Here is a 27,034-nt window from a genome sequence, read left to right as displayed (position 1 = left end):
CAAATTCCTCCTGTTACAGAGGCTCAGGTCATTTATTTCCTACTCTCATGCAGTAACAGTTTCTAGTTGAGGGGGGTGGAGGGGAGGTGTTTCTTTGGTTTTAGGATTACATTTCTTAAAGAGCACTAATGTTTTGTAATGTGTTGCACATAAGGATGCTCTCCAGTAGCTCTGGGTTAATGCTTTAGAAACAAAAGTGTACTTAATTTTTTTTTAACAGTTTGAAAAATACTTATTTTCAGAACAGGCTGTAAAAGTAGAAGCTGGTGAATGGCAAAATTAAGTATTTAGAATAGAATTACACAAACCTAGAATAAATAGAAAATATTACTAATTATTATTAAGGCCTCTTTTATTTATAATCTCTTTGATGGATGATGTAAGAACATCTGTACAGCCTATGAAAGAACAGTGCTTTTGTGTATCTGATCACAAAATTAACAGATTCAAAAAATATCCGACTATGAAATTCCCGTGGGGTCTGGTTGTACCCTCTCAAAATCAATTGGAGTTGTACCATTAACCTTAATAAATGTGGTGCTGTGTCCATAAACATGCTGGGTTATCCTCACTGACTAAACTTAGATTAATGTTTCTACCAGATTTTTTATAATTAGACCAATAAATCTTGAACTCCTGAGCAAATTTACATTAGACTTCTAAATTAAAAACTATTTCCTTTAAAATTAAATTGGATTTTGTTAACAAACCACTTGGAAAAGCATTTTTTCATTTTGCATAAAGCTCTGTTTAAAACATTGATGCAATACTTACTTTCTGTGATGATGTGCAGTTCCTAAGTGCCACTTGGTTAGATTCTCACTTTCTTGTACCTGTGAATTGCACGTGAAGTATGAATATTCTTGTTGGAACACAGGAAAAAATAATTTCAGACATTTTTGCTTCAAATTCCTTCTTGGTGTATTTGCCATTAGAAGCATTATCTTATAGTTTATATTTGTGTTGTGCCTGTTGTGGAAAACTTATAGTGTTAACAGATGTATGATTCCAGTTTTATTAAGACTATAAATGCAATGAAACCTTTATGCAATAACTGATTGCTGCTCTGAGAAATAAAGAATGGTTTAAAAGAACAGCTTTAATGCATCAGTGTTTAGTCATTGATATAACTGAAAGGTTTTCCAATTTTTTTAGGCTTTAATTTCTGGGAAACCTTCTCCCAGGTGTACCATAAACACATAAAATATTCAGAGGGTACATCCTGGAAAGGTCAGCATTAGCAAGCAGGTCCCTTAGTTATCTTGTACAAGATGCTACCTGTGAGCAGGTATTGTTCCTGATCGCCTATCTCTTCTGGGTACTAAACTAGTGTGGTGTGACAGAGTATTCCTGTTGACTTCACAGGGACTGCTCATGCAGGAGAATGTCCTGGGGGCTTTGGCCTCATGCATGGTAACAATTCAACAAGCACTGTAGGAGAAGTAAATGGCAGGGAACTCATACGACTTTCTTTGGAGTGCAGAAGGACTGAATGTCTTTATGAGTAATATAAATAATTAAGCACTCCAGATTTTACATAGCTGTTTTTGGCTTTTGTATTTCAAAAGTTCAGATGTAATGCAATATTCTTTTTCTGTTGTAAAACTGCTTGTATTTTGTCTGGCATGTTAATTAAGTGCTAGTGGTTTTCCCATATCAAAACCATTATTTTCTTTTCCATTAGTAGCAGGGATGGGCGATTTAAGTTCAATTATGTACTTGATCTTATTTGAGGTCTTCATTATTCTCCAAAGATTATTATGTCATGTACTTTGCTCTGTGGAGATATGAAGTACTCATCTGATTAATTTCTGTTTGTTGTCATATCTGCAAGTACATATTTAGTAAATGCTTTATTCAATTGCATAATTTCTATAGGTTTTCTGACCTTTTACAAAACAAAATATGTTTAAAAATGTGCAAATGCTTCTCCCTGGCAAGTGATTTAATCTTCAGCTGCTGTTACACAGCTAAGAGGAACACTTAATTTAAATGTGAGTTTTCTGTAGTAACAACTCCTTGTGCCATTCATGCCTACCTCAAAAGCACCATTGCTGTAGTATTTAGTATTCATCAATGTTTTTCTAGAAAACCTTAATTGTGATTTTTTTTTCCTTATTCTCAAATTACTTCCTGTCATGGTAATTTTAATAAGTAATCTTCACTTTAGTTGTTATGTAATTATTTGCAAGTGTGTGATTTGACAAAAGGTCTATTTGGTTAAAGGCCACATTTGAATCAAAAGCTGTGTTTGTATTAACCTCTGAGAAACATGAGAGGACCGTGCCTAATTACTTAAAAAAAGACTCAACAAAAATGGATTGTAGCTTGTTGATCTTCTTATTTCTTTGATAACTCAGAATAATCTTCAAGAAATATGTGGGCTTCTTTCTCAGATTCTTGAAATTTGATCACAGTGCAAAATTGTCCTTTGGCACAAACCCAGAAATACACATCTTTGCATGATGCACCTGGACATATGTGGCAGGTCTGGTAGAATCAGCTAATTAACAACACAGGCTTAAACAGGCACCTCATCTGGCAGTGTAGTTAGTTGCCTGATGGTGCTCAGCAGGATTTGGTAGTGCTTTTTATTTTTCTGTCCTAATGGTCTGCTGCCCACCTAATTTTGCCTTATTGTCAGCCACTACTTACCGCAGCTTGAGGCCCTCCCAGGAGGCTAAATTATTATCAAAGGATTAGGGAGATGTAGCCTTGCAGCTCTGACATTTCTGATTACTTGTCTATGCCAGAACAGTAATTAGCTGTGACTAATTAAGAAAAATGTTCCTGCCATAGAAAACCATTTAAAAGAACTGAGAAGTAGAAAAGCAATTGAAAAGCTGAGCAGTGCTCAGATTTGCCGATGCTCTTTAGATTTTCACCAAAGTCTTAACTCACCTTTAATTATGTCTCATATTTTATAGGGAAAATAGAAAGTTCCTGATATGAGAACCACTCTGCAGTTTTCTCATGATCTAATAGCATTCTTGTAATTATGAAACAGTTTGCTGTGCCTTTTGGTAAAAGAATTTTAAAGAAAACTGTAGGCAGTGTCACCAAATGTGGATTGAAAAAGTGAATTATATTAACATGCTCAAATATAGGAAACTCTTCTGAGCAAGATTGAAGTAACATCTTGCAAATTTACTATTCAAAGTATTTTCAAAGTTCACTAAATTTTTCCTGATGTTTTCAAGTAGGATCACCTCATTTTTTGAGATAGCAATATCTGCAAAGGAACAACAGTTCATTTGAAATGAGAAAAATGTAACCTCCATCTGATTTCATATAGTACAGAAGTTTTCTTTGTTTTTTTTTTTCTGAATTATGCTAAGAAAAAGAGTGCCTGCTCTTGGAGCATGCTGATTATGCTGCTGTGAATCCAGCAAAGCTCAGTACTGTTGAAATCATTAGGACCACAATACACTTAAAGCAAAGCATCTGCTTCAGAGATTGCTGCTTCAGGATCAGAATATTCATCACTTTGTAAGCTGTTTTAGACTGTAGCTGATAGTGTTTTCTCTAGAGAAAACCATAACACAATGAATGGATTTTATATGGTTTTAATATGATACATGTCTTCACGTGTCTTCATTTTTATGCCATTTTTAATTTCTGAATTTCCATCTTGTTGGGTACCACACAACCCAAAAAGATATAAAATTGGTTTTCTCAAGACATTAAATATCCCAGAGCCCAGTCTGCATTTAGTATTCATGGAATGGATGTCTGACACCTTTTTCACACCAATTCAGTCACATTATTTAAATTTTCCCAGCAGGGGAGTAAGAAACTATGAAATAGATATTCTGATATCTTGCTAAAAGAGCTCTTTGGGTATAAAAGGGAAATAGAAAATTATTTTTTAGGGCACTAAAACTCATATCCCAATATTCAGGATTCCTTATACTGTCCTACCCCCTAATTTCCCTGACTTGTGTGAGAAGCTCACTTTTTTGGAAAGAACAAAAAACAATGTACAAATTGCTCTTAAAAAGCAATTTTAAATGTGTATCATGAGTCAAAAGAGGAAAAAATGTGGAAAAAATCCCAAACTTAAGATTTTGAAGCCCATCTTACTTTTTTTTCCTGAGTGACAGAATTTTATCAATTGAGTGGAACTATGAGGGGGTTTTGCTTGTTTGTTTGTGGAGGGACTATAACATTGAGAGCTTCCAGTACAGTTTCCTCATTGATGTTTCTGGTATATACTGTTCACTCATTTATTAACTTAGTTAAATGCACCTATCCATCACTCACGGTATCCATTCACTAAAAACAATAACAATTCTATCAATTAAAAGAGAACTCCTTCCAGCATCCAGGCACAATCTCGTCCTTTAGCCTTTTTATCCTGCTAGGCACAAAGTAGCAGCATCTCATTCCAGGCACTGCACTTTTTTTTCTTATCTAGATGGCTTGAAATGTGTCTAGCAACTTAATAGAATCAATTGAGCATGGACAACTATAAAAATATAAAATAGCACTGAAACTTTAGATGAGTCTGTCAGTAAGTGTTACTGTGGCTGCAGCTTTCACATTCTACACAGTCAAGAGAAATCAATAAGGATTGTACCATTTATATTGTCTTACCTAATGTTTGTTCACCATGAAGTGCCAGGCACAAGCACCATCTAGGGAATATTGATTTCTTGATGTACTGTAATTCACACATGTATAAACAGCAGGAGAACCTTGTGGCTTCTCAAAGCTTACTTGTGGGTTTGATATTTATACTTGTATTTCATTTGGGTCAAGCTTAGTTGGAAAAGGAAAATAAAACTCTGCATTAAGTGTTCACAAATAGACACACAACCACACTGTTGATCATATTACAAGAAAAATAGTGCCAGAAAGCATGAGAGTAACCTAGTTTTGCTGTAATGAGTCAGGCATAACAGAAAGAGATTGCTGTGTTGCAAATCAAAATAGTACCAGGTGAGGATGCTGCAGAGAGCTCTGACACAGATTTGTCAGTGGAAAGAGCTTCTTCACCTGTTTGCTCATAGGGGAGCTGAAGCTTTAGTGCTGATTTAAATGTGCAGAAGTGTTGGACTATGTAGACATGATTTCTTTTACATAATTTTCAGGTGTTTCATTTTCTCACTTTGCATTGTCTGTCCTTTGTATTATACTGTACTAAATGTTTATACAATGTACAAGAAAAAAAAGTACAAGTAATGCATAGAAAAATCAGCTCAAAAAAAGCCCCCAACACAGCTGTAAAATCTGCATAGCTAGAAGAGTGTACACGGGTGACAAGAATGGAAAGGAGCAAACCAGGCACCTGCCCAGTCCAAGGACACTTTGTCCAAAGAGATGAGGGGAGGAGAGAAGGAAGAGAGAGGCAGGAGGCTGGACCTGTGCTCCACATTAGAGCTGCTCAGTGTAGTGCCCAATCGATGCAATGTAAGAGAGGAGTAGCTCCACCAGAGTGCATCTCCCTGTCAGCTTCACAGCTGCATCCAGCCCTGTCATATGCCACTGCAATAACATACAGAGTAAATGGATGATGAGTCAAGATTGCCGAGGTGAAAAGAAATTAGTTGTCTGTAAATATTCACCCACAGGAACTCAGGATGATTTAAATACTATAATAAAAATAAGTACTTGACCTCATTCCACAGGGAGCAGGGAGTCTAAGTAGAAGACTCTAGGACAAGAACTACTAAGGTGAGTGTAAAAGCTACAGCACAGACCTTAATCCAACTTCAGTCTACCTCACTTTTGGTACATGGTATCAAGATGAAGAATATTCCCACTTTCAGGAAGGGACACAGCTAACAAGAGTTCTCCTCCTGTGGTCTCTTTGATGATGCCTCAGTCCAGAGACTCCCCAGTAAGTTCTGGATGAGTGGGCAAAAGTCAGTGCTCAATTACGTACCTTACAGGCAGAATGAACCCAGACCTTTAACCTTACTAATGAGGGCCATGAAGGTGATCTGAGGGTTGGAGCACTGGTCCTGTGAAGACAGGCTCAGACAGCTGGGGTTGTTCAGCCTGGAGAAGAAAAGGCTCTGGGGAGACCTCAGAGTAGCCTTCTAGTACATTAAGGGCTATAAAAAGGGCTTACAAAAAGGAGGGAGGGGAACTTTTTATATGGCAGGTAGTGACAGGACAAGGGGCAATGGTTTTAAACTGAAAGAAGGCAGGTTTAGATTAGATGTAAGGAAGAAAGTCTACTCAGAGGGTGGTGAAGCAGTGGAACAGGTTTCCCAGAGAGGCTGTAGATGCATCGTCTCTGAAAGTGTTGGAGGTCAGGTTGGATAGGGCTCTGAGCAACCTGGTCTAGTGAGTGGCATCCCTACCCATGGCAGGAGGGTTGGAACTACATGATCTTCAAGGCCCCTTCCAATTCAAACGATTCTATGATTCTGTGATTCTATAATGTTAGGCATGCACTTAAGAAGACTGCTTAGTATTTGTATAGCAAAGTGCATTTGTAGGGTTTTTAAAACTAGAGCCTGATAGAAAGAGACAAGTGTTATAACGAATAACAACCTGGCCATTTCGCATTATGTTAATTTGTTTATTTTAAGGATCCAAGCTGGCTTTCATTTCAGGGTCACTCAAGTGATGTTCCTCATTCTGTGCCTTTGAGGATGTTTGCAGATATACCCAAATTGCAACACAATGCACAGTGTAGCAAGACTGACAGTGTTTGCTCCAGAGAGTTTTAGCACCAGAATAACCTACTGAAGTACTGTTCACAGACACAGTGCATATCCAGAGTAGAGCAGATAAACTGTTTGTGCTGTTAGTCTCTCACAGTCATGGTTATCATATTAGTACCTAGTATTTAAATTGAGAACAGTAACATTACATATATCCAAATATGGAAGGAAGTTAGATGTGTCTGATTTTTCAAACTTCCAGTTTCTCACCTCGTCTGCCATATGTGAAGAAGCCAGAAAAAAAATGAGGGTCACAAACATTAGAAAGTAGTATAAATATTGTAAATAAATATTGTAAATTGCTGTTCCTCAACCAATATGCAATACAGGGAGAGATGAGTACTGTATATTTTGTGTTAAAAGTGTATATTTATTTGTAGAGTAGCAGCAGTTCCATAGCAACTAGCCAGCTTCTAATTATAAGCATAAAATATGAAAAAATTACTTTCCTCCTAAAAGATAAGTTTTTCATATGTTAGATGTTCTTTGTTAGTTCAGAACTATATCCTTTTTGCCTAGGAGTTTCAAAGATGCTTAATATGCTTTTAAATGAGCCTTGTTTTTTCTTTTATTCTCATTACTAATTTCTGAAAACTAGTTTTGTTTCCTCACATCACCAAAATATCCCATCCAACAACTGTTCACTGGTTTGTCATCATGAGTCTTGCTGAACAAGGTCTCTCTGTCAAGATTTGGTTTCCTTTTTCTGTTGAGCTCATTTCCCTTTTCCTCTGATTGCTTTGAGAGCATCAGTGGGATTCCCTCATTCAAATATGCAAGGAAGGGACTGACTAAAGTATGTGTTCTTAAGAGAAATCAAAATGCTTTCTGAGCTTCCTGGGAGGCTGGAGTAATGGCACCAAAAAAAAAAAAAAGCAGAAGAAAATTAAAAGAAGAGTCCCACTGGAAGAAAGAAAAACTTTCTACCTTGGCCAAGCAGGGTGCAAGAGGCAAGTTCCTAAATCTGCTACAATCAGATTTTAAAAAAAAGAGTGAGGGGAGGGGGGGAATAAAAAAAAAAAATTGGAGGGGAACCCAAACAGAGCTTGTAATTTCGTATTACTAAACTAAGGAAATCTTGGTCCTGAGCCCTGTTTCAGAAGAAATATGAATGCTGAAGCAGACAGTTGTGTCTTATTCCTTTCTCACTTCTCCCTTCCTTGTGCATATACCTGTAGTTTAGGCTGTCAACATTTTGCACATTCCTGAGACAAAGTTCAAAACTTGACTTAGCGTTTCAGGCCCTGATGAGGAAGCAAAACACAGAAGCTGGATGAAAGCCTGAGACATTTCCAGGAAGATGCCTAGATAAATGGTGCTGAGTATTAGAAGTGTAAGACACTGGTGGGGTGAAAGAGGTATGTGTCATGGGCTCTGTGCGAAGTAGGAACACATGAAGGAACACAGGGCTCAGGAGCATTACAGCAGAAATGCTCCTGAAACAGCAATGGGAGGATTTCTGGACAGGTCCTTGAATGAAAATGTGGAAGAGGACTGTAGGCTTCATTTGTTTGTACTGCCTGCTAACCCCATGGTTCCAACTGTGGATTTTTCACCCATGCTTAGTTTAATCTTAATTTCTTTCAGTTTATTTTAAATGGCAATTCCTAGGGGGGAAAAAAGTGCAGAAGGAATAAATATAATGGCATCATGGTGATGCCCAAAACCAGTAGTATTCTTGAACACCCCCCCCAGTCACTTTTTCTTCATTCATAGCAGTGCTTTGAATGAAAAGGTGGAGACATTTTTCATGTTTCAGGGAAATAATACAAACTTCTTTGATGCCTTATACAGAAAAATTACTGTCACAAAAAACCAAAACAACAAAATCAAAACAAACAAACAAAAACACAAAAAAAAAAAAAAAAAATCACGCACACAAAAAAAAACAACCCCCCAGAAAAACAGCCAGCAGCGTTTTAATAGCTGTAAAATGTAATGGCATTTTAATAGCCAGGCTACAAGTGTACTTGAAAATTTTGTTCTATCTGAAGATGATATAATTTCTATTTCTACAGTTGGAGGCCAGCTAACTGACCATTTCTTCCAGCTGAATCTAAATGGCACTACCATAGAAGAACATTTCAATAACACAGAAATCTCTGTTGATTCAGAAAAAAAATGACAAGACACACATGCACCAAAAACAAACAAACAAACAAATAACAACAACAACAACAAAACCACCTTTGCATGGACTGCCCATGATCTGAATTCTAAGGTGAATTAAGAAACCACATCCTTGTGGTGCTGGATAATGTGTCACAGAAAGGCAGTAGCTGTCACTATGAAGCCATGTGGAGCTGACAGTGGGATGGAAAAGTGAGAAAGCTTTCTCTTCTCTCAAGTTTCCCAGCTTCTGTTCCTTAATTTTCCTGGTCACTGACACAGTTTTTCTTATACGAAATCTGACTGGAAGTGCCTCACAGACTGGTGCACATCTATGACCAGTGCAATCTAGAAAAGTCAAGTCACTGGAGAGATTAGTTTCTCCCAGAAAAGTGGTGGGAGGGCAGTACATCACTAGTCATCAAGTTCTGGTCTCCTTCCTTTAGAAGAAATTAATATTTTAACCAGTTCATAAATTGTCCATGTCAGGAATCAGAACTGTTATTCTGAGAAGAGAGAGCAAACAAAATTTCTACATGTTGATACATTGAATTTTCTGTTTACATCTACCTACAGTTACTTCAGTCTTCCAAGGTTTCTCAGGCTCTCTTAATCAAAAGGGTACCTAAAGCTGAGGGAAAAGCATAAACATCTTATGCAAAGTTGCTTCATTTTTGCTTTAGTTTGCAACTAAATATTTTCATTTCTGAAAAAATATATTGAATGTTAATTAGGTCTTTTGATTTCACATTTTGGTGTTCCTGTGTATACACACCTTCTGATGTACCATGGTGGCCCACAGGCCAAGAAATCCTTCCCCGGGTTCGTGGAGGGTTTTATTCAATGTTACCAAGGCTTGCCAGCCTTCAGAAGAGTGTATGAACTCATCATTGCTCAGGTAAAAATCCTCATTTAAGTAGGTGATGTCTATACCTAAACTTTAAATACAGCTATGCCTTCTAAACTTGGGAGTATTTTCAAAGACACTACAAATGACACTTGTTTTCCTCAACATTCAACAAAGGAAGTCAGTACGATTATTCATATTTTACAAAAAGGGAAATAAATTATGAAACTTAAGTCAGGACTTTTTTTCCAAATTTTGTGTTTTTAAGGAAAAACTTATGCATTCTTTCACCATTTAACCTTTTTTTTAAACGGTCTATAAGTTCCTTGGCACACTACTAGTGCTAGCTGTCAAAGTCTTGAAACAATAGAATAGATTGCCTTTTAATAAAAACTATGCATTTTAGCACTTAAATTTTAACATGCTCATGTTATTTCTTATTTTAGCTCATTATTATTTTCTCAGTTTAGCTTATGCTGCATTTGGAGTTCAGTGTCTTCAGTGAGAAGTTTACTTTTTGTTATTGTTTGTGGTAGGGCAAGTAAAGCTGAAGGAAATAAAAATATCCCATTGTCGTCTGAGTGACTAAATTCCTGATCAATAGCATGAAAAAGGCTCCCATTGGAAGATAAAATGCAGTTCCTAGAAAATCTGTCATATTATTCTGCCATATTTGGCACAAAAAGCATTTTGAGGGTGTCCATTTATCAAGAGCAGTCAAAGTATAGAAACTCAACAGGGTCTTATGTCTTAGACGTTAGGGATACCAGCCCTACAAGGACTAAACCATTGTGTATTGCTATGTATTGAGCCTCCTTCCAGGTGGCAAACAGCTGCACCTTTTTATAAAACTTCAAAAATAAATCTGAAGTGCTTGCTTTCAGCCGATAAGTGTTATATTTAATTGAACCGTTCTGCAAATGTTATAGCTCAGGCACCCAGAAAGACAGTGAATATTTAATATATTTGTTTTGTATTTCCACTGGTCAACAGAATAATGAAATTCCTGAACTACTTCTCTTTAACTTGCCTGAAGAAAGCACGGTATGTTGCTAAATCGCTTTTCACTGGCCCTGCCGAGAAACAACTTTAATCCTTGTTAGAAAATTGCAGAGTCTGGGCCTGACAAAGAGCTCATGCCTGGTGCATTGTGAGCGCTGGGAGCGGGGAGAGGGGAGCCCTTTACAGCTGCGTGCCACCAGCCTGCCTGAGCTGGACTATTTAGGCGAGGAGGTTTGTCAATTCCTCCCGACAATAGAGCGAGTTTTTCAGCGCCTGTAGCTGCGCCGAGCCCCGTTGGGGATCAATGCTGGCCATTCAAGCTGCACCCTCTTTCATTGCTTTGGTTTGTTAATTTAAGACTAAAGGTCCGCTGAGGGGGTTTAGGGTGTTTAAGAAAGCTGATGAACTGTTTAAGAAATCTGATGAACTGAGAGCGTTTATAGCCCTGGTGTGGCAACTATTGGCACTGAGGGAGCTGTGTCCTTGTTGACCCTCTTGTTATTAAAAATGCACAAGTGCTGCGCTTCTCAATATTTCAACACTCTTTCATTGTCAATACCACCTTCTGAGCCCTTCAGCTTGTTGCTTGCTCTAAAGATCTTCTTAGATTGGGTTTGAAAACTTCACCTTAAACACTAGATTAGACTGATGTTCTGTTTTCCGTGCTCCTGTTGATTTGTTGAACCTTCCCAGGGCTGGAAAGCAAGTAGCAGCTTGATGGGGAGACGGGCTGCTAATATGATTTACCAGTGTACAGTCATGCACAATAAGTGTGAATAAATACAAGGGTCTCACAGAGTCAACCCTAGCCTTTCCTTTTCTCTTACTTTTTACTTTAAAAGAGTATCTCAGGAAAATGAAGTGAGTAATGCATGCCCTTACAGGAGCTGGATGAGCTATGAATAAGAAGAGAAGGGGAAATAGCGAGGCAAACGTTTTTGTTAATGTGGTTGGCTGCTGTTACGTGTGGATTTGAAAAAAATGTATAATAAACACTTACTGCTTTACTCTTACATAGAAGACAGCAAAGAATGTGGCACTAGTACCATATAATGAACATCAGCAAGAGGCGTATTGTCCTTTCACTTCTATTGTTACTAGTGGGAAATTAACTTTTTCTTAAAACCAGTTAGAAGGGATTGTTGTTGTTGTTGTTGTTTTTAACTGTGTGATCTCAGGACAATTATCTAATCACTGAAGTTTCTGAGCTTGCAACAGATTCCCATAAGTCTTAAGTAGATCCATCCCTGCCTCTATAATGTGCTCATGGTTGTCAAAGTGCGTGGCCTTGGATTCTACCTCTGAGAGGAATTTGCGGTGCTGTGCTTCTTAAAAGACTCCAAAAGAAGCAATAGGAAAATATTTACTCTTCATGTTATAAAGTCCAGATTTATATTTATGCAGCTTCAGCCAATACCAAGTCCTCAACACTAATGGGTATAAGACCAATACTTACCAGGAATCCTACTCACAAGTACTCTGGAGGGACTCTAAAAATATACTGGATGTGATTTTTATTAAAAATACTGTGACAAATCAAAATAATAATACTTTTTTTTCTAATAAAATAGCAGTCATGTTTTTTCTGGACAAAGCATGTTGATGGAAGAGCAAGTACTGTGGTATCATTTCACAGTCACCACATTAAACATTTCTATTGAAAGTTTAATGCATCAAAACTAGGCAGGAAAACATATTATATTGTTTTCATTCATAAATTTGAGTAGGAAAATAAATTTCCTCCAATGTTTTAGCTTTGTTTTCAGTGCATGTAAGAATATCACAGGTATGAAGGGAGAATCTAAGTTTTACTGCATCTATCTTAGTTAACTTATTTGGCTGTGCTTCAAAACACATGTTTTGCCAGAAAACTGGAATGGTCTCTTCTCAGTGATCTGGCACTGTTCAGTGTTGTTGCATGGAAAATTGATCTCAGAATTTTCGATCCTGTCTGTACTTTGTGTAAGCAAGTTTGAGCCCCTTCTGATTTCTATTTGATACGAACAGAATACATCACGAATGTGTTACTGGATTTTTTTTATGGAAGAATATCAGTTTTGAGAAAGCTCTACTGCTAAAAAAATTCTCTCTACCAGGATTATGTTTAAGATTAGCAACTGCAGAGTCCAAGTGACAATATAATAATTGGCCTCATCTTATTGCATCTGGGTAGAATGCTTGACATAGGACTTATTATGTTTATTTAGATCAATAGAGTTACCCAAGTGAATAAGCTCAACTGTATTTTATTTTCTAGACATCTGTATACGTACAACACCTGTCATATAGTTTACAGTTTCCACTTAGTAACAACTCTGTCACATTAAAAATATTTTGCAGGTATTTACAAAGGAAATCAATACCAGCATGTATGTTTGGGGTGAAATAATGTAAATAGTAGAAGAATGTCATTCAGTGATTTAAAAAACAGTATTTTATGGATATCAAATCAGTCCCACATTTTACTGAATAAATAAAACTACTTTTATGAAATGTGTATCTATCTGCCTTTTTTGTGGTGTGTTTGTTCACTTCTGTAAAATAGTAAATAGAAGAAACTCTAAAAAAAAAAGTAATTTATTTCCAGTGATTTATAATTAAAATACAATTTAACACATTCAAAAATTAGATTGAAGCCATTATTATATGAAAATCTAGTTTCAAACTTACCTTAAAACTCGCAGTTACAATGTGATGAGACTGTTTCCTGTAAGGAAAAAATATTTATATTTATTTACTGTATGTCTTTAAGGCTTTTTACAAAGAGCTTACATTTTTATGGAAGAATTCTATTTCTTTCTTCTGTTACATCTAGTAGCCAGTAATTTATCTTCATTTTTTAGTATGTATTTTATTTTGTTTGTTAATGGAGAGGTGGCTAATGAGACATGTTAGATATGTACTCTGAATCACTTTCATGAAATATACCTTGACTAACATGCTGCATTTTAAAATATACACATGATTTCCTCTCTTTGCATATCTCTGTATTTTGCAAAGATACAGGAAATTACATTAGAAAAGAATTTAAGCCTCTTCCCTGTGGGGAAAGAGAATGGAAACAGCTATGACACAAACTCTTTTAATCTCTCACTGCTAAAATGAAAAAAAAAAATCCCTTCTTTTTTACAGTTTGACTAAATGACATCTGGTTGGTATTTTACAGGAGGGGGAAGAAAAATGCTACAACTATATTTAGTAAAATCTCTTTTAATCCAGTTAATGTGAAAGAGCTATTATAGTAGCTATTTGGAACTGAGCATTTTTTACAGTAACATAGACACCAACAGCAAAGAGCTTATTCTTAACACATCCATTTGTGAATTGATGAGTGAAAACATACTCCTGCCTTAGACATAAAAAGGAAATAAGGTAGACTGTAATTATAATTAATAGTTAATGTAAAACAAAACCTTAACATGGTTATTTTGGGAGGGGTGGAGTGGTATTTTGATCTTACTTAAAAACAGTTTCCAGGGATTCTGATTTTTTTATTTAATAATGAAGTGAACTAAAAGAAAAAAAAAAGGCAAGACAGATTCCATATGCTCTGATGATGTTTTCCTGTCTGGATTGAAAAATCTAGTTATTGTAAATTCTCTCTCAAGATACCCTACCTGTTTTTATCCTTGCTGTTTTAGCTGTCAGTTCTCTCATGTAATTGTATCTTTAATATCCATTCTCACTGACAGATAACAAAGTGCATAATGCTATTTTGCTTGAACATGTTGTAACTGAAAGATAAAATGGCAGGTGCTAATTCATGTAAAGAACAGTCTAGGTCAAGTTATTTGATTTTCTACTGACCCATGCGATTCTCATAACAGGAAATTATATCATTGTTGACTTCAAGTGCTGATCTGTGATCATTTCAAAGTGTTTCATTACCTCTCATTACCAAATCTGTTAAATGAATACTGCAGGGTTATTTTGTGGTGTTTGTTGTTATTTTTTTTTTATCCTTCCTTTCAGCAATGGTATAGCAACTCCATGAAAGTCATATCCTTGTGGTTGGCTGACAGATTAGACCTTCAGCTTCACATCTACCAGCTGAAGACTCTCATCAAGATAGTGAAGGTAAATAAAATGTGTTTGCATTAGGCTGCATAGTAAAGAGAGAAAAGTAATAAAGTAATAACATGAATAAGTATAGGTCACCCTAAAAGTTAGAAAATGTGGAATAAAGTTGTGAACTTATGTAGTTTTAAATTGGGATTTTTTTCCCACAGTTGTAGCAAATTCCAGAAGAAAAATAACTTATTAAACCCCCTGATGTTAGTTATGTGTGCATGAGTATTTGTTGTCCATTCTGGACTCAGGGACAATTAAGATTGTTCCAAGGAGTTTTAACAGGTTACTTCTAGCTATACAGCAATGCTGTATGATTATTCTTACTAAATTATTGTTTGTCTTGTTACTGATTTTTTTTTTGTTTTACCTTAGTAGTTCCAATAGTGTTCTTTCTCTGTTTTCCCCCTTTTCCTAAAAAACAAACTATTTTCTTTTTTATGTGCATCTGATTACTAGGTTTAATTGAAAACATTCAATGTATTCCATGTATTAGATAACATTTTCTAATTTTTTGTACTCAGGAATCAGTACTCAGCATCAATAGAAATACCAATCCCTCCAGTTCAGTCCTCAGTCATTTACACTGGCCAATGTCAAATCCTTCCAAGCAAAGTGTAATATTCCTTGCAATAGGGCAATTATGGGTTAACCTACCATAAAAGAAAGTTTCCTCCTAAATCCTTTTCAGATCTTAGTCAATACCTTTAGGCAAGAAACATAAAACTATTTCAGATTTTTTTCCTTTTAATTCTGTCTTGTTTAGCTTTGGACATTCTTGTTATCTGTATAAATGTGGAATAAGAAGCACCTGTTGTCAGTGGTGACCTTGATTGTTTCAAAATATTTTCTCATGAAGTTCATGCAAGACTATAAATTCAGAAGCATTTTTACTCATATACACCAGAATTGCAACTGCAGCTTTCAGGATTCACTAGCAAAAAGGAGCAGAACAGAGTGAAATGCAAGAAAACAGTCATAATAATGATAGGATCATAGCTCCCTGAACCACCCAAGCTGACCTTAGCTATTTTTGACCTTAACTGATTTCTCTGTCAACAGGATTTAGCTCTTCACTATATTATGCGCCCAAATGGCAAAAGCAGTTTGCTATTGCTTGTTGAAATTAATGGCTCTTATGAAAAGTTTAAAGATATTCTCAAGTGAATCATAGAATAATTTGGGTTGAAAGGAACCTTAAAAATAATCTAGTTCCAACCCTCCTGCCACGGACAGGGACACCTTCCACTAGACCAGGCTGCTCAGAGCTCCATCCAGCTGGCCTTGAACACTTCCAGGGATAAGGCATCCACAACTTCTCTGAGCAACCTGTTCCAGTGCCTCACCACCCTCACAGGGAAGGATTTCTTCCTAACATCTAATCTAAACCTGTTCTCTTTCAGTTTGAATCCATTCCCCCCTGTCCTATCACTACATACCCTTGTAAAAAGTCCCTCTCCAAGGTAGTTATCATCTCTTGCAGAAAAAAATAGGTGTTAGAGGATCTAAAACCTGTGCCCAGTGAAATCTAAGAATGGGCAGGCTAAATTAGACCAGTGAAATATCAGCAGGGAGATGAAAAGAAGATCTTTCGAAACTGAAGTTCAGGTGAATGAGCAGCACTGCCAGCCCACCTTCCCTGTGCCACGTGGCACACTGGTTATCCTTGTTCAAAAGCAGAAAGCCTCCAGCGGAGGTGGTAACATTCTGCTTATGGCAGTGGCCTTTCTGTGTCCATATGCTCTGCATGTAAATTTCAAGTGTAAATTTCCTTCTTTGGATACCAGAGACTGAAGAAGTTGAGGTCATTTTTATTTGTTCTGGAAAACAAAAAATTTTGTGCACCTGGCGAGTGGAGAAGACAGAACCAGTAAAACAGGAACTCAGCAGACAGGAGCCTGCTAAGAAACAATGGTTTAAGTAGAGTATCATAAGAAACTTTCCCTGCTGCAGCCCATCTGGAGAGAGACGTGGGGAGGCACAGTTCCTCCAAACTCTTGTGTGCATAAGGGCACTTTTCTGTTTGCTTTTGGGAAAAAAAAAAAAAAAGGAATAAAAAACAACCAACCAACCAAACAAAACCAAAACCAAAAAAACAACAACAACAAAAAAACACTGGGAGGCTGTATTGCCCCAGTCATCTCTTGAAGAAAAAAAAAAAAAGAAAAAAAAGTAGGAGGTCGTTTTTAAGGGACATAGGATGAGTAAGAGAAATACATTTCTTTAGTGTTTGGCTGCAACAAAGCATTATTAAGAAAGACTAGAAGAAGATGTGTTGTTCCCTTTATTCTCTTTAAAATCTTATGATGGCATTAAGGCTTTGTTAAATGTCCAAGACACGTACAGAGGGATATGACTAAAGAAGGGTCAAGGACCAAGAAAGTTAGGGAGAAATGAAAAATTAAGCTTGGAAGTGAACATTATTATCCTGAAAAACTGTGTCAAGAGAAGAGCAATGTCTGAACCCCAGAGTGCTGGTCTTAGAATGGGAAGAATACAAGGTAAAACTGAAAGAAATTGCTGTAGGACCTGTTAACAGCATAAAAGCAAATTGAATGCACAGTGTTATAAAAAGGGAATGCAGTGGTGACACTTGAAAAAGACCAGATGGGGTATGGGCAGGAGTGTGTGAGCAAAACATAAGCTGTGTCCGTTGACTCTGATGTTGACCTGTGAAAGCCAAATAAATCTCAGTTGCAGTGATTCCAACAAGGTTTAAATAATCATTGTAGATAGTGGCAGAAAAAAATCTCCCAGATGAATGTTACCCATTTTAAGATGTGTCTTTTGCAGTTCTTTGAAGTATTGAGTGAAACAGATCAACTCTTTTCTTTCTCTAAGGGTTGTGCACGGTCTCCTCATCAGGCAAAGGAATGGGCCTGATGGCCCTCAATTATCTTCCATTTTCTTTTCCCCATATTCTGTCATAAACATTTGGAATTTGTAGTGATAGTGTACACAAAATAAGAAACTAGCTAGATCAACTTGTCTTTCTTAAGCTTTTTAGGGTAACATCGGGAAAGATTATTTCAGATGTGTTACAACTTAAAAATAAAGAAGGTAGGTGATTTTCCGTATGCTTACATGAACGTAGCATTGATGAATTAAACAAGCTCACTCAGAATTCTTACATGATGGAAAGTCAAAGAAGAAAGTCATATCTGCTGGTTCACAGCAAGGATAGATACCAGGGAAACAAAACCATCTCAAGTGGAAAAAAAAAAAGGAGATGTGAGTCAAAATTTAGAGGAAACTTAGAATGTAAAGTAACTGAATAAAGTAGTCAGGTGAGAAACGCTGACATTTTAAAATGTAGATCATAATCTAAACTTTGATTTTCCACATTTGGCATATAAATGGAAAGATAAGTATAAGTAAAAATTACATTGTGGAGAAAAATTCAGGCATTTAATGCTTTCTGTGAAATGACAGAACTACCTGTAGCCAAATTCACATTTCAATATGTATTTAGAAGAATTCTTTGCTGGTTTCTTACTGAATAAATGAGACAAATGGAAGTTACTGAGAAATCAGCAGTTATAGTATGCTGTAGCACAAAACACAATCTCTTAAAGGAATGACCATCAAATTAGAATCTCTCAGGTTTATAGAAATCTCATGCAACCCAAAAACTAAGACTGCAAAATCTTTACCAAGATGATAGGTCCCTAACTGCAGAAGGAATGAAGCTGTGCCACTGGCATGCTAGAAATGGCCAATATACAGTAAAAAACTGCTCAAACTTGCTGAAGTCCAATTCGGGATGTTTTATTTTTGCCACAGAAATCCTACCGAGACTTCAGGTTACAAGGCGTGATGGAGGGAACGCTGAACAGTAAAACCTACGATACCATTCACAGCCGTCTGACTGTAGAGGAAGCCACAGTCTCAGTCACGGATGCAGGAGGACTTCAGGGCATTACTATGAAAGACAGTGATGAGGAGGAAGGATGATATTATCTCACAAAGCATTTGGAGTTGAGGGTGATGGTCTGAGGGTGGGGTTTATCTTTGGCTCGGGGTTTTTTTGGTAGCTTGTCCTTGTAGTTGCATTTATAGTTTTCCCTTATGATATCAGTGCAGAAATGTAATTTGCTCCACTAAAAAAGAAATTAAGATTATCAGAGGAAAAGTGCCAAGGACTTTTTGATAATAATGGTTGTAGAATATTTTTATGTATAGCTTTGCTTAGGGCTGCAAGAATACTGGCATGGAGTTTGAGTTCCACTTGTGATTATGTTTCTTCCACTTTTGTTTGTTACCATTCGTTCCTGTATCTCCATCTGATATTGACGTCCTGTGCAAAAACAAAATGTGTGTCTCACTTAAAACACAACTTTACAGGAAATCTTCCTTGGAATAAGTCAGTGCCCTAGGTGAAAAAAAATATTGTATTTTCAGAATTACTTTGTTAGCTTTATTTTGTGCTTAATTTTACATTATTATGTGATGTGCATTAAAAATTTTAATCTTGTTTCTTTGTATATTGAGGTTGGTATATAAGTAGTAGGACTTCAAGGGCAGTCAAACACATCCAAACTGCTTAGGAGTATTGTGTCTATTCAATTTGCAAGTTTAAAGATATCTCATCCTGTTGGATGTCAGTAAGCTTGCTATCAATGTTTGTATTTCTGTGAAAATTTTCAGGCAATAAGAACACATTTTGTCGTGACCATTTCTGTATCTACCCAAGTTTGTATAGAATTCAACAATTAAAAGATGTTTTCAATATTTCAAACCATTTGAACCATTGTATGATTCCTCATGAGAGCAAGTTTTTTGAAAGATTATTCTATATAGTTTGTGATTTATAGCAAATGTTTCATTTATAGAGCAGATATATATAACAAGTAAATACTGAAGGACACAATACCTTGATAAAGGAAAAAAGCAAACAAAAACACCTCACCAGCAGATGAACACAGGACCCGTTGCCTGTTTTTTGATGCCCTCAGTTTGAGGTGGAAAGAATTCAAATTTTCATCAGTCAAAACTCACACAGCTTATGAAAACTACAGCAGGCTTTTTTTTTTCTCCTACTTCTTTTTGTGGGAGCATGAGTAATTCCCCAATTTGTGTACACAGAATCAGAAAGAACACAGATGACACCCAAAGTACTGAATGTTTCTCAGGTCCTTGTTGAGCCATAGCGTTATACCTGAAGGGCTTCACTGAGGGCATGTTGAGGGTTTATGAGGCTAACATGAGGTTTCCCTGCAAGAACAGTCTGTAAGACTTCAGGGGTCTGTTGCAAGCATGCAGGGATGCAGGAACGGAGGATGAGAGCTGCAGGGAAAGTGACTTTCAGCACACTTGGAAGCTTGGACAAGCAGGGATGGAAGGGCAAGTTACACTTCTCTTACATGTCTACAGAGAAACTCCAGGTAGCATATTTTTTCCTGTGGCAAACCAGCTTTCTCATCTGTGCATGAGCAGAGGTGAATTCAGCAGAAGGAAGAACTGGGAACTGGTGAGGAAGACCATTCTGCTCAGCTCTTTGTGCCCCAACTGAGTCCTTGCCCAGAGGGTCCCAGGAGGCTGGGCCCCAGGACAGATGCAGCTGCAGTGCAATGTGTGTTTTGGGGAGCAGCGGGGCAGGAGTTAACTGCTGTAGGGCAGAGTAACTGGAGAGGCAGGCAGGGGGAACACAGTGCATTCTCCTTCATTCACTTCCCATTCACGTTACCATCTCTGCTGGGCTGGAGGGAGGAGCAGTATTTTCCACTATTACCAGATGGGTTTGCTCATTTAGGTTTTGATAGCTCTAGAGGAATTACATATCCCTTTCCTATCGCTTGTCCTTGTGGTGCTAGTGCATGGAAGTTGACAGTGCTTGAAGGGCCAGGTGGGACTTGAAGGGCCAGAGTGTCACTCAGGCACAGAGCTTCGTCTCTGCAAAAGTTTCCCTGCTTGCGCTCTCCCAGCCATCTTTACATTGCTGAGACCCTGTGGAGGTGCCTGTGGAGAAGCCAGTTGTAAATAGGTGAAGGCAGGTGTCACTGCAGTGGCCCTGCAGTGCTTGCCAAGGCCTCCTAGTGCAGGGCCATGCCATATCCATGTAGAGCTCTCACTAGAAGGCATTAGGAGATTTTTAGGTGTTGAGGTAACAGGAGAGTAGGAAGTGATACGAAAACTGGACACTGTCCTTAGCAAGCCACAAACAGTGTAGGGGCCTGGAGTGGGAACTAGAAACACTAGGGACATAAGTGGCTGTCACCAGCACAGACCATGAGGTAAGTGATGGGTCTGTCTCTCCTTCAGAAGAGACCAACCTCGCATTAACACCTCTGCCCAGCCCTGCTAGCCAAAAGCCCTGTCGGAAACAGTGATTTGTACTCACCTTCCCTTTGGGCTTTTCCTCTGTCCCAAGAGGGACCTCCTTGTGCCAAGAAGGGTTTCCTGGTAAGGAAAACAACTTTTCCTATCAATTTGGACAATTACAGAACAGGTTATAGTAATTTCAGCTGTTAAGGCCTCAATAGTACTCGTAGGCCATCGTGGTCTTTAACAGGTGTCACCTGAGGACCCCACCAACAGCCTTTGTCCAGGGACTCTGCCTCAGCTTCATCCAGGGCTGCAAGTCTCTCCATCAGCAATGGAAGAGGAGCAATGGTTTCTCACTCAGCTGCAGCCCTACATGTGCTTGTTTATGTGCCCAGTTTGTCCAGATCCTGTCTCAAGGGTTGATTTCAGACCTCTGTGACCATCACAAACATGTCAGTGATCTGGGTTTCCACCACCTCTCCCCCTGCCTCACTCACTGGCTGGGTGTGGTGGGACTGGCCCTGGCTGGTGGGACCCTGTCCAGACAGCCTGGGGAATCCCCCCAGCGCCCTATATCTTAGGAAGCAGTCAACTCTGTCTGCACCCCGACATAATTTAAAAAAAAACCACCCAAACAATAAGACCATGAGGTTTTGTGGCTTGAAGTATGTCTGAGTTAATCAAATTTCATGAAGCATGATGCATGTAAACCCCATATGTCGAGCATTTTGCTATACGATTTTGTCTGCATGCAGTACTTGCAAGACACGTTTGTCAGTAAGATGGAAATGACCAAGGAAATAGTAAAAAAAACCAAACACCAAACCAAAACAAAGATGATTTGAGTAAGTAAATAGTAAAAAAAAAACCAAACTGCAAACCAAAGGCCAAAGATGATGTAACCATGATAAAGAAGTTACAAGATGTTTGGGATTTCAGAGAAATTAACTCAGACACAAAGTATGTGTAAGTTATTGCTAGAGAGACAGCACAGCAGACATCAATGGAAGGCAGATGCAGAAATGACAGTGCTTCAAAGGTCTTTTCATTTCTTCTAAATTCAAGTATTTTCTTAGTAACTAGGTTTGTGAAACCGTGAACCAATACCAAGCTTGAGAAGTCCGGTAGAAGTCCGTGACCATTCCACCGCTGGACACGGCCGCTGCCAGCAGCCGCGGCAAAGCCCCGCGAGGGCGGGCGCAGGGGCCACCTTTACATCTTAACTGGGGTGTTTAAACCCTCAGCACGCTCCGGAGGTGTGTGCCCGTACCCAGCGGCCACATCGCCTCCGTGCAAGGCAGCCAGCGGCGCACCCGCCACGCTGTCCTGGGGCTCCGGGAGCCTCCACGGGGACACTGCCCCCGCCTCCTAAGCGGGCATGGAGTGCAGAAAGCCTTCAGCAAGGGGGCAGGAGGAGTCTCGTTTAATTCCCCCCCACCCCTCACCCCGCGCCCTAATGCTATAAAAGGGTCTGTAGAAGCCGAACCAGAAGAAGCCATGGCCGAGTGTGCGCCCCGCGCTGCGAGCGGTGGTCGGGGCCGGGGCAAGAAAGCGGCGCTGACCCTCACAGCTCTCCTGCCACTGGGCAGGGGGTTCCCGGGGCCAAGAGCTCGCCCCCTCGGCTATCGCTTACCCTGGACAAGGGGTAAGCCAAGGCAGCGGCTGTGGGAATCTCCGAGGCGACAAGGGCGACTTCAGGGCACTGAGCCTCCCACCTCCAGCCGAGCAAAACCTCTGTCCCGGCATCGCAGCTCCCCTGCTGCGCTGCCCGCCCCAGCCGACCAAGCCCGCACCGGCGGGTCCCGCCGCTGATACTGGCGGTCCTAGAGCGGCCCCGCGCTGTAAACCCGACCCGAGCGGAGGACAGGAGCCCCCTGTGCAGGAGCCGGCGCAGCTTTGGAGGGACCGCTAGACCGAGAGGCTCCCGGGGCACCGGGTGCTCATCGAGAGGGTTCCCAGCGGAGCGGCTTCCCTCCTCTCTCCTGCCTCCCTCCTGTCCCCTGTGGACATGACACTCACACAACTCCTCCCGAGGAGATCTCGAGTGTGGTGTTTCCGGGCTTGAGGGGCCAGAGCTCCTCCTGGAACACACCAGAGTCCCGCCGCAGAGGGCAGCCGGGGCACCAGTGTCAACTTTCTGAGTGGGCAGCAAGTGCGGCTCCACGAGGGACACGGCGATGAGCTCGGGGGTTCGGGGAGTGGTTGTAAGGCTGTGAGGTGGGTTCCTGCACAGAGAGTGCCCGTTTTGCACCTACCTGTGTTTTGAATCAGACGTTTGACTGTCAGCAAACGAGCGCGGAACAGACGGCGGGAGCCGCGTGGCAGCAGCAGGGCAGTAGGGAAGCCGAGAGGGAGCCGGGTTCGTTCTGTGCGAAACGGACGGAACCCTCGACGCCCTTGGGACCCACGGAAACATCATGGCCGGCCTCCCACCGGCACGGGCGCGTTTTGTCTTAAGAGCGACTGGGGAGGAAAAAAAAAGAAAAAAAAGAGGCAGCTAAACAAACAAAAAGGAACAATCACACACACACATAAAGTTTACTTTTACGGCCTTAGGAGGAGTACTGTCGTGTCGCCCCTCACCCCGCCCCGTCCCGAGTGATGCCCAGTTCTCCCTTGCGTCCGTGCCCGGGTAGGGGCGCCGGGCGAGCAGGCGGGGTGACGGGAACCCTCTCCGGGATCTGTCCAGGAGCGGCCGCGACGGAGCAGGGCTCCTGGTTTTGTTCTTATTTTCACATTTTTCACTTGGCTTCTCCCTCCCTCTCAGCAGCGGCGAATCGAAACAGGCCCCACTGGAAGCGAGAGAGGTCCGGCAGGCACCTTCTACCCGTCGCCATGGCGAGCCCGGCCCACACAGCGACCAGCTCTTTGCTTTGCTCCAAGTTACCTCCCAATAACTGACAGAAAAACGGAAACAAAAAATAAGTTAATTGCTCCTGATCCGATTCAGGAATCTTAAAAATAAATAGCTTCCCCCAGCCAAAGAGCGCGAGACGTTCATTTAGTGGCAACGGGGCTAAACATTTGTTGAACTGGGAAAGGAACAAATGAGAAAGTGTCATTCATGGCTCCAGCTGCCGCTGGCCTCTCCCAGCCACTTCCACCAAGGGCCCTTTGGAGCTGATGACACCGCTGGGTCCCCTCACAGGCGGACTGATTAGATTAGACGTGATGGCTGCGGTTCACGTTTGGAGCTGGCACACTTAGCCAAATCGCTCGCATGAATTACAGGAGGGCCGGAAGCACTGCTTTAGAGGGTCACTTGTAATTTCGTTTATATGTGATTAAAGGCTTTATACGTGAAAAGGTTTAATTTGCACCAGTTTGTTTTTCGATTTAGAGGGATCTGTACGAAATGTACAGTACTTCCAAACTTTGTTTCACCTCCGGCAACACTTGTGTTGGGCGGGTCAGTGTCAACTGGTTTTCGTTTGTGATGGATTCGGTTAAAAATAGCAGCACTGTATTTTTTTGCTTGTAGTGGAACTGCTATAGAAGGATACCAACACACCCTCACTGTATGGGAAGACTACACATAGTCTCTGAAGGCATACACACACACGCACGTATATTATTAATTTTTTCCACCGGAGAAAGTGTCAGTTGAGAAAACGTCGAAGTGTTACAACTTAAAACAACGCAGCAAAAGCCCAAGCGCCTTTGCCTGCGCTCCCGAAACAGCAGAGCTCGAGACTGCTGCGAAGTGCGCCCGAGCTCTACGGCCGCCCCCTCCTCGCCTCGCCGGGGCCGGGGCCGGGTCGGCCTGAGAGCCATGTACCCCACCCCAGCAGCCGGGCGGGCAGCGGCAGCAGCAGATCCCACCTAAAAAGACGGCGGCGCGGGCTGATAAACGGTGACGGTGGATGACCCACCGGGGTCTGCTTCCCTCGCTTTAACTCCCCCGTTTATGTTTTGACTTCCCTTCAAAAGACAGTAAACAACAGTGGGAATAAACAGAGAGCCCTTCAGCCCCGCAGCAGCCGGGAGCTAATTCCGAATTGTAACAAGCCGGGGCCAGCGTGCTGAGCCGCGGCGGGTCTGCGGGCGGACGGGAGGGGGGACACGGATCCGCGGGCAGGGCACGGCGGCGGCGGGGTTGAGGGAGGACGGCGCTGCTGTTCCGTGTCGGGATAAATCGCCTCTTCACAGATTCGGCGGCTGGGAAGGGGACGGCTCGGACTGATGCGTATCGAGAGCAAACCCGAGCTTTAGCAGCGAATCCCGGTGGTGGCACTATTAATGACGACTATTAGAACAATAATAACAGTAATCAGGGTCTGGCCAGGCGCTGTCGGGTCCGTTGGTGTCGCGGCCAGAAGGATGCTCTGTAACCTCCCGGGTTACCCGCACACTTGGGTTGCTCGGAGACGCCTCGGAGCCAGGCGGGTCGCTTGCCCTCCCTGCCCTTCTCCGGCCGGGGAGAGCCGGCTTCGGGCGCGCAGAGGGAGTAGCCCGCTCGGGCAGGAGCGTTGTGGTAAAACACTCCCAGGAAAATATTAATACACGCAACAGAAGGTTAGCGGAGTTATTATCCTTTTCAATTCATTTTTTACTTAAAAACGCAATGGAATTATTCATTTTATTAAGGGGGAAGAAATTAAAGATTAGGCTTTAGGCGGTATTTTATCTCCCTCTAATCGTTTCTGGGATCGGATTGGAGTAATCCTGACGACGAGATGAATTCGCCAGTGACTCGGATTTTGAATGCATGTAGAGATACGTTATGATAATAATGCAAGTGAGCAATATCAAGAACATAGCTTAGGAGCGAATGAAACACAAAGCTGATTACGGGGAAAAAGAGAACAGCAGCTTTCCCGGGCAGAGCACGAAATCAACTCGAGGCAAAACTTTTGCCCTTAATTCCTCCGACGGTTCGTAACACTGGGAGGCCGGCAGGCCCGCTCCTTCCCCCGTCGGCCCCTTCTGCCGGGACTCGATAACTGCCGCCAGACTGGAGGAAGCCCCGGGCCCGTCGTGAACCCGCCAAAAGAAACCAGCCAAGAAGTTTCTTATTGCTACCTTCAGAGCCTGTAAATCTTTCTGCCTCTAGCAAAACAAACCTTCACTAGCACGACTTCAGGACATTTGCAGCTCAGCAGATATGCAAAATCGCTAAAAAGATGCGGTCCGAGAGCAAGGCAAAGCTCAGGACAGGACTGAAAAAAATCGACACTGATTTTAGTAACTCTATCTATACTGCGGGCAACTCCAGAATTAACAAGGCTCCATCTCTGAGACGGAACGGGATGACTTCCCCCCAAAAAAAAATTTTGAAAACGTTGCTTTTAGATCGCTATTGAATAACTAGGCACTAACATAAGTTTTCCTGCACAGCACAAAAAGAAAGGGAGACGTATCCGAAAGGAACTAACGAATAATAAAGCTCCCGTTTCTCTCCGTATCTCAGTATGGAGGATAATTGCAATGGCAGGGCTGTAATTGCTGCTTTGGGATATTTACCCTGCTCAAATGACACTACATATTTTACTTTCAAACACATGTCAAAAAGTCAATCCCAAAAAGACCAGTTAAGAGCAAGCTGTTAACATATTAAGTATATGGGATTTGAAGCCTCTAAAACCCACTCAACAATAATTCCCTTCTTCAGCACCAATCAAGAGGAAATTTGCCTAGATTGAATTAAATGTAAATTGCTCTGAAGGACGAAACTCTCCTCTGGCGGACACAAAATACGCGAGAGACACCGACACACCGGAGAAGTAGGGGGACACGGCTCCGGCCCCCGTCCCACCTCCCCCCTCCCCCGCGGGTCACTGCTGCCTCCTTCTCCCCCAGGTCGGTGACACCGGCCGAGCCGGGCTGGTGGTGCCAGTGCGGGAAGGAGCAGGTAAGAGGCAGGCGGGTGCGGCAGCCCGATCAGGGTCAGCAATTACGGTCTTAACGCCCTGACCCATGTGCCGTGGGGGACTGGGGGTAGGGAGGGGGAGGTGAGCGGCGCAGCCCCGGTCAACGGCCCCCCCATCCAGGCCGGGGGAAAACAGGGAGCAGGGCTGGAGCGGGGCATCACGGCTGGAGACCCCTCAGGGCCCAGCACGGATTCCGC

General features: G+C 41.1%; 1 protein-coding gene across 9 annotated transcripts in view; it reads left to right on the top strand.

The window, feature by feature from the left end:
- Positions 1-19,441, top strand: part of CADPS2 (calcium dependent secretion activator 2) — a 288,094-nt gene extending 268,653 nt beyond the window's left edge. For all 9 annotated transcript variants that reach the window (XM_064656126.1, XM_064656123.1, XM_064656127.1 and 6 more), the window contains 2 exons: positions 14,608-14,712; positions 18,487-19,441. In XM_064656126.1, coding sequence (XP_064512196.1) covers positions 14,608-14,712; positions 18,487-18,657 — 276 coding nt within the window. In that variant the 3' untranslated portion in view covers positions 18,658-19,441. The remainder of the gene's footprint in view (positions 1-14,607; positions 14,713-18,486) is intronic.
- The last annotated feature ends 7,593 nt before the right edge of the window (positions 19,442-27,034 follow it).

This window comes from Pseudopipra pipra, chromosome 5, assembly GCF_036250125.1.
Source record: "Pseudopipra pipra isolate bDixPip1 chromosome 5, bDixPip1.hap1, whole genome shotgun sequence".
In the NCBI taxonomy this organism is placed as follows: domain Eukaryota; kingdom Metazoa; phylum Chordata; class Aves; order Passeriformes; family Pipridae; genus Pseudopipra; species Pseudopipra pipra.
Note: the sequence above shows the minus strand (reverse complement) of the source record. Positions and strands in the feature narration are given on the sequence as shown.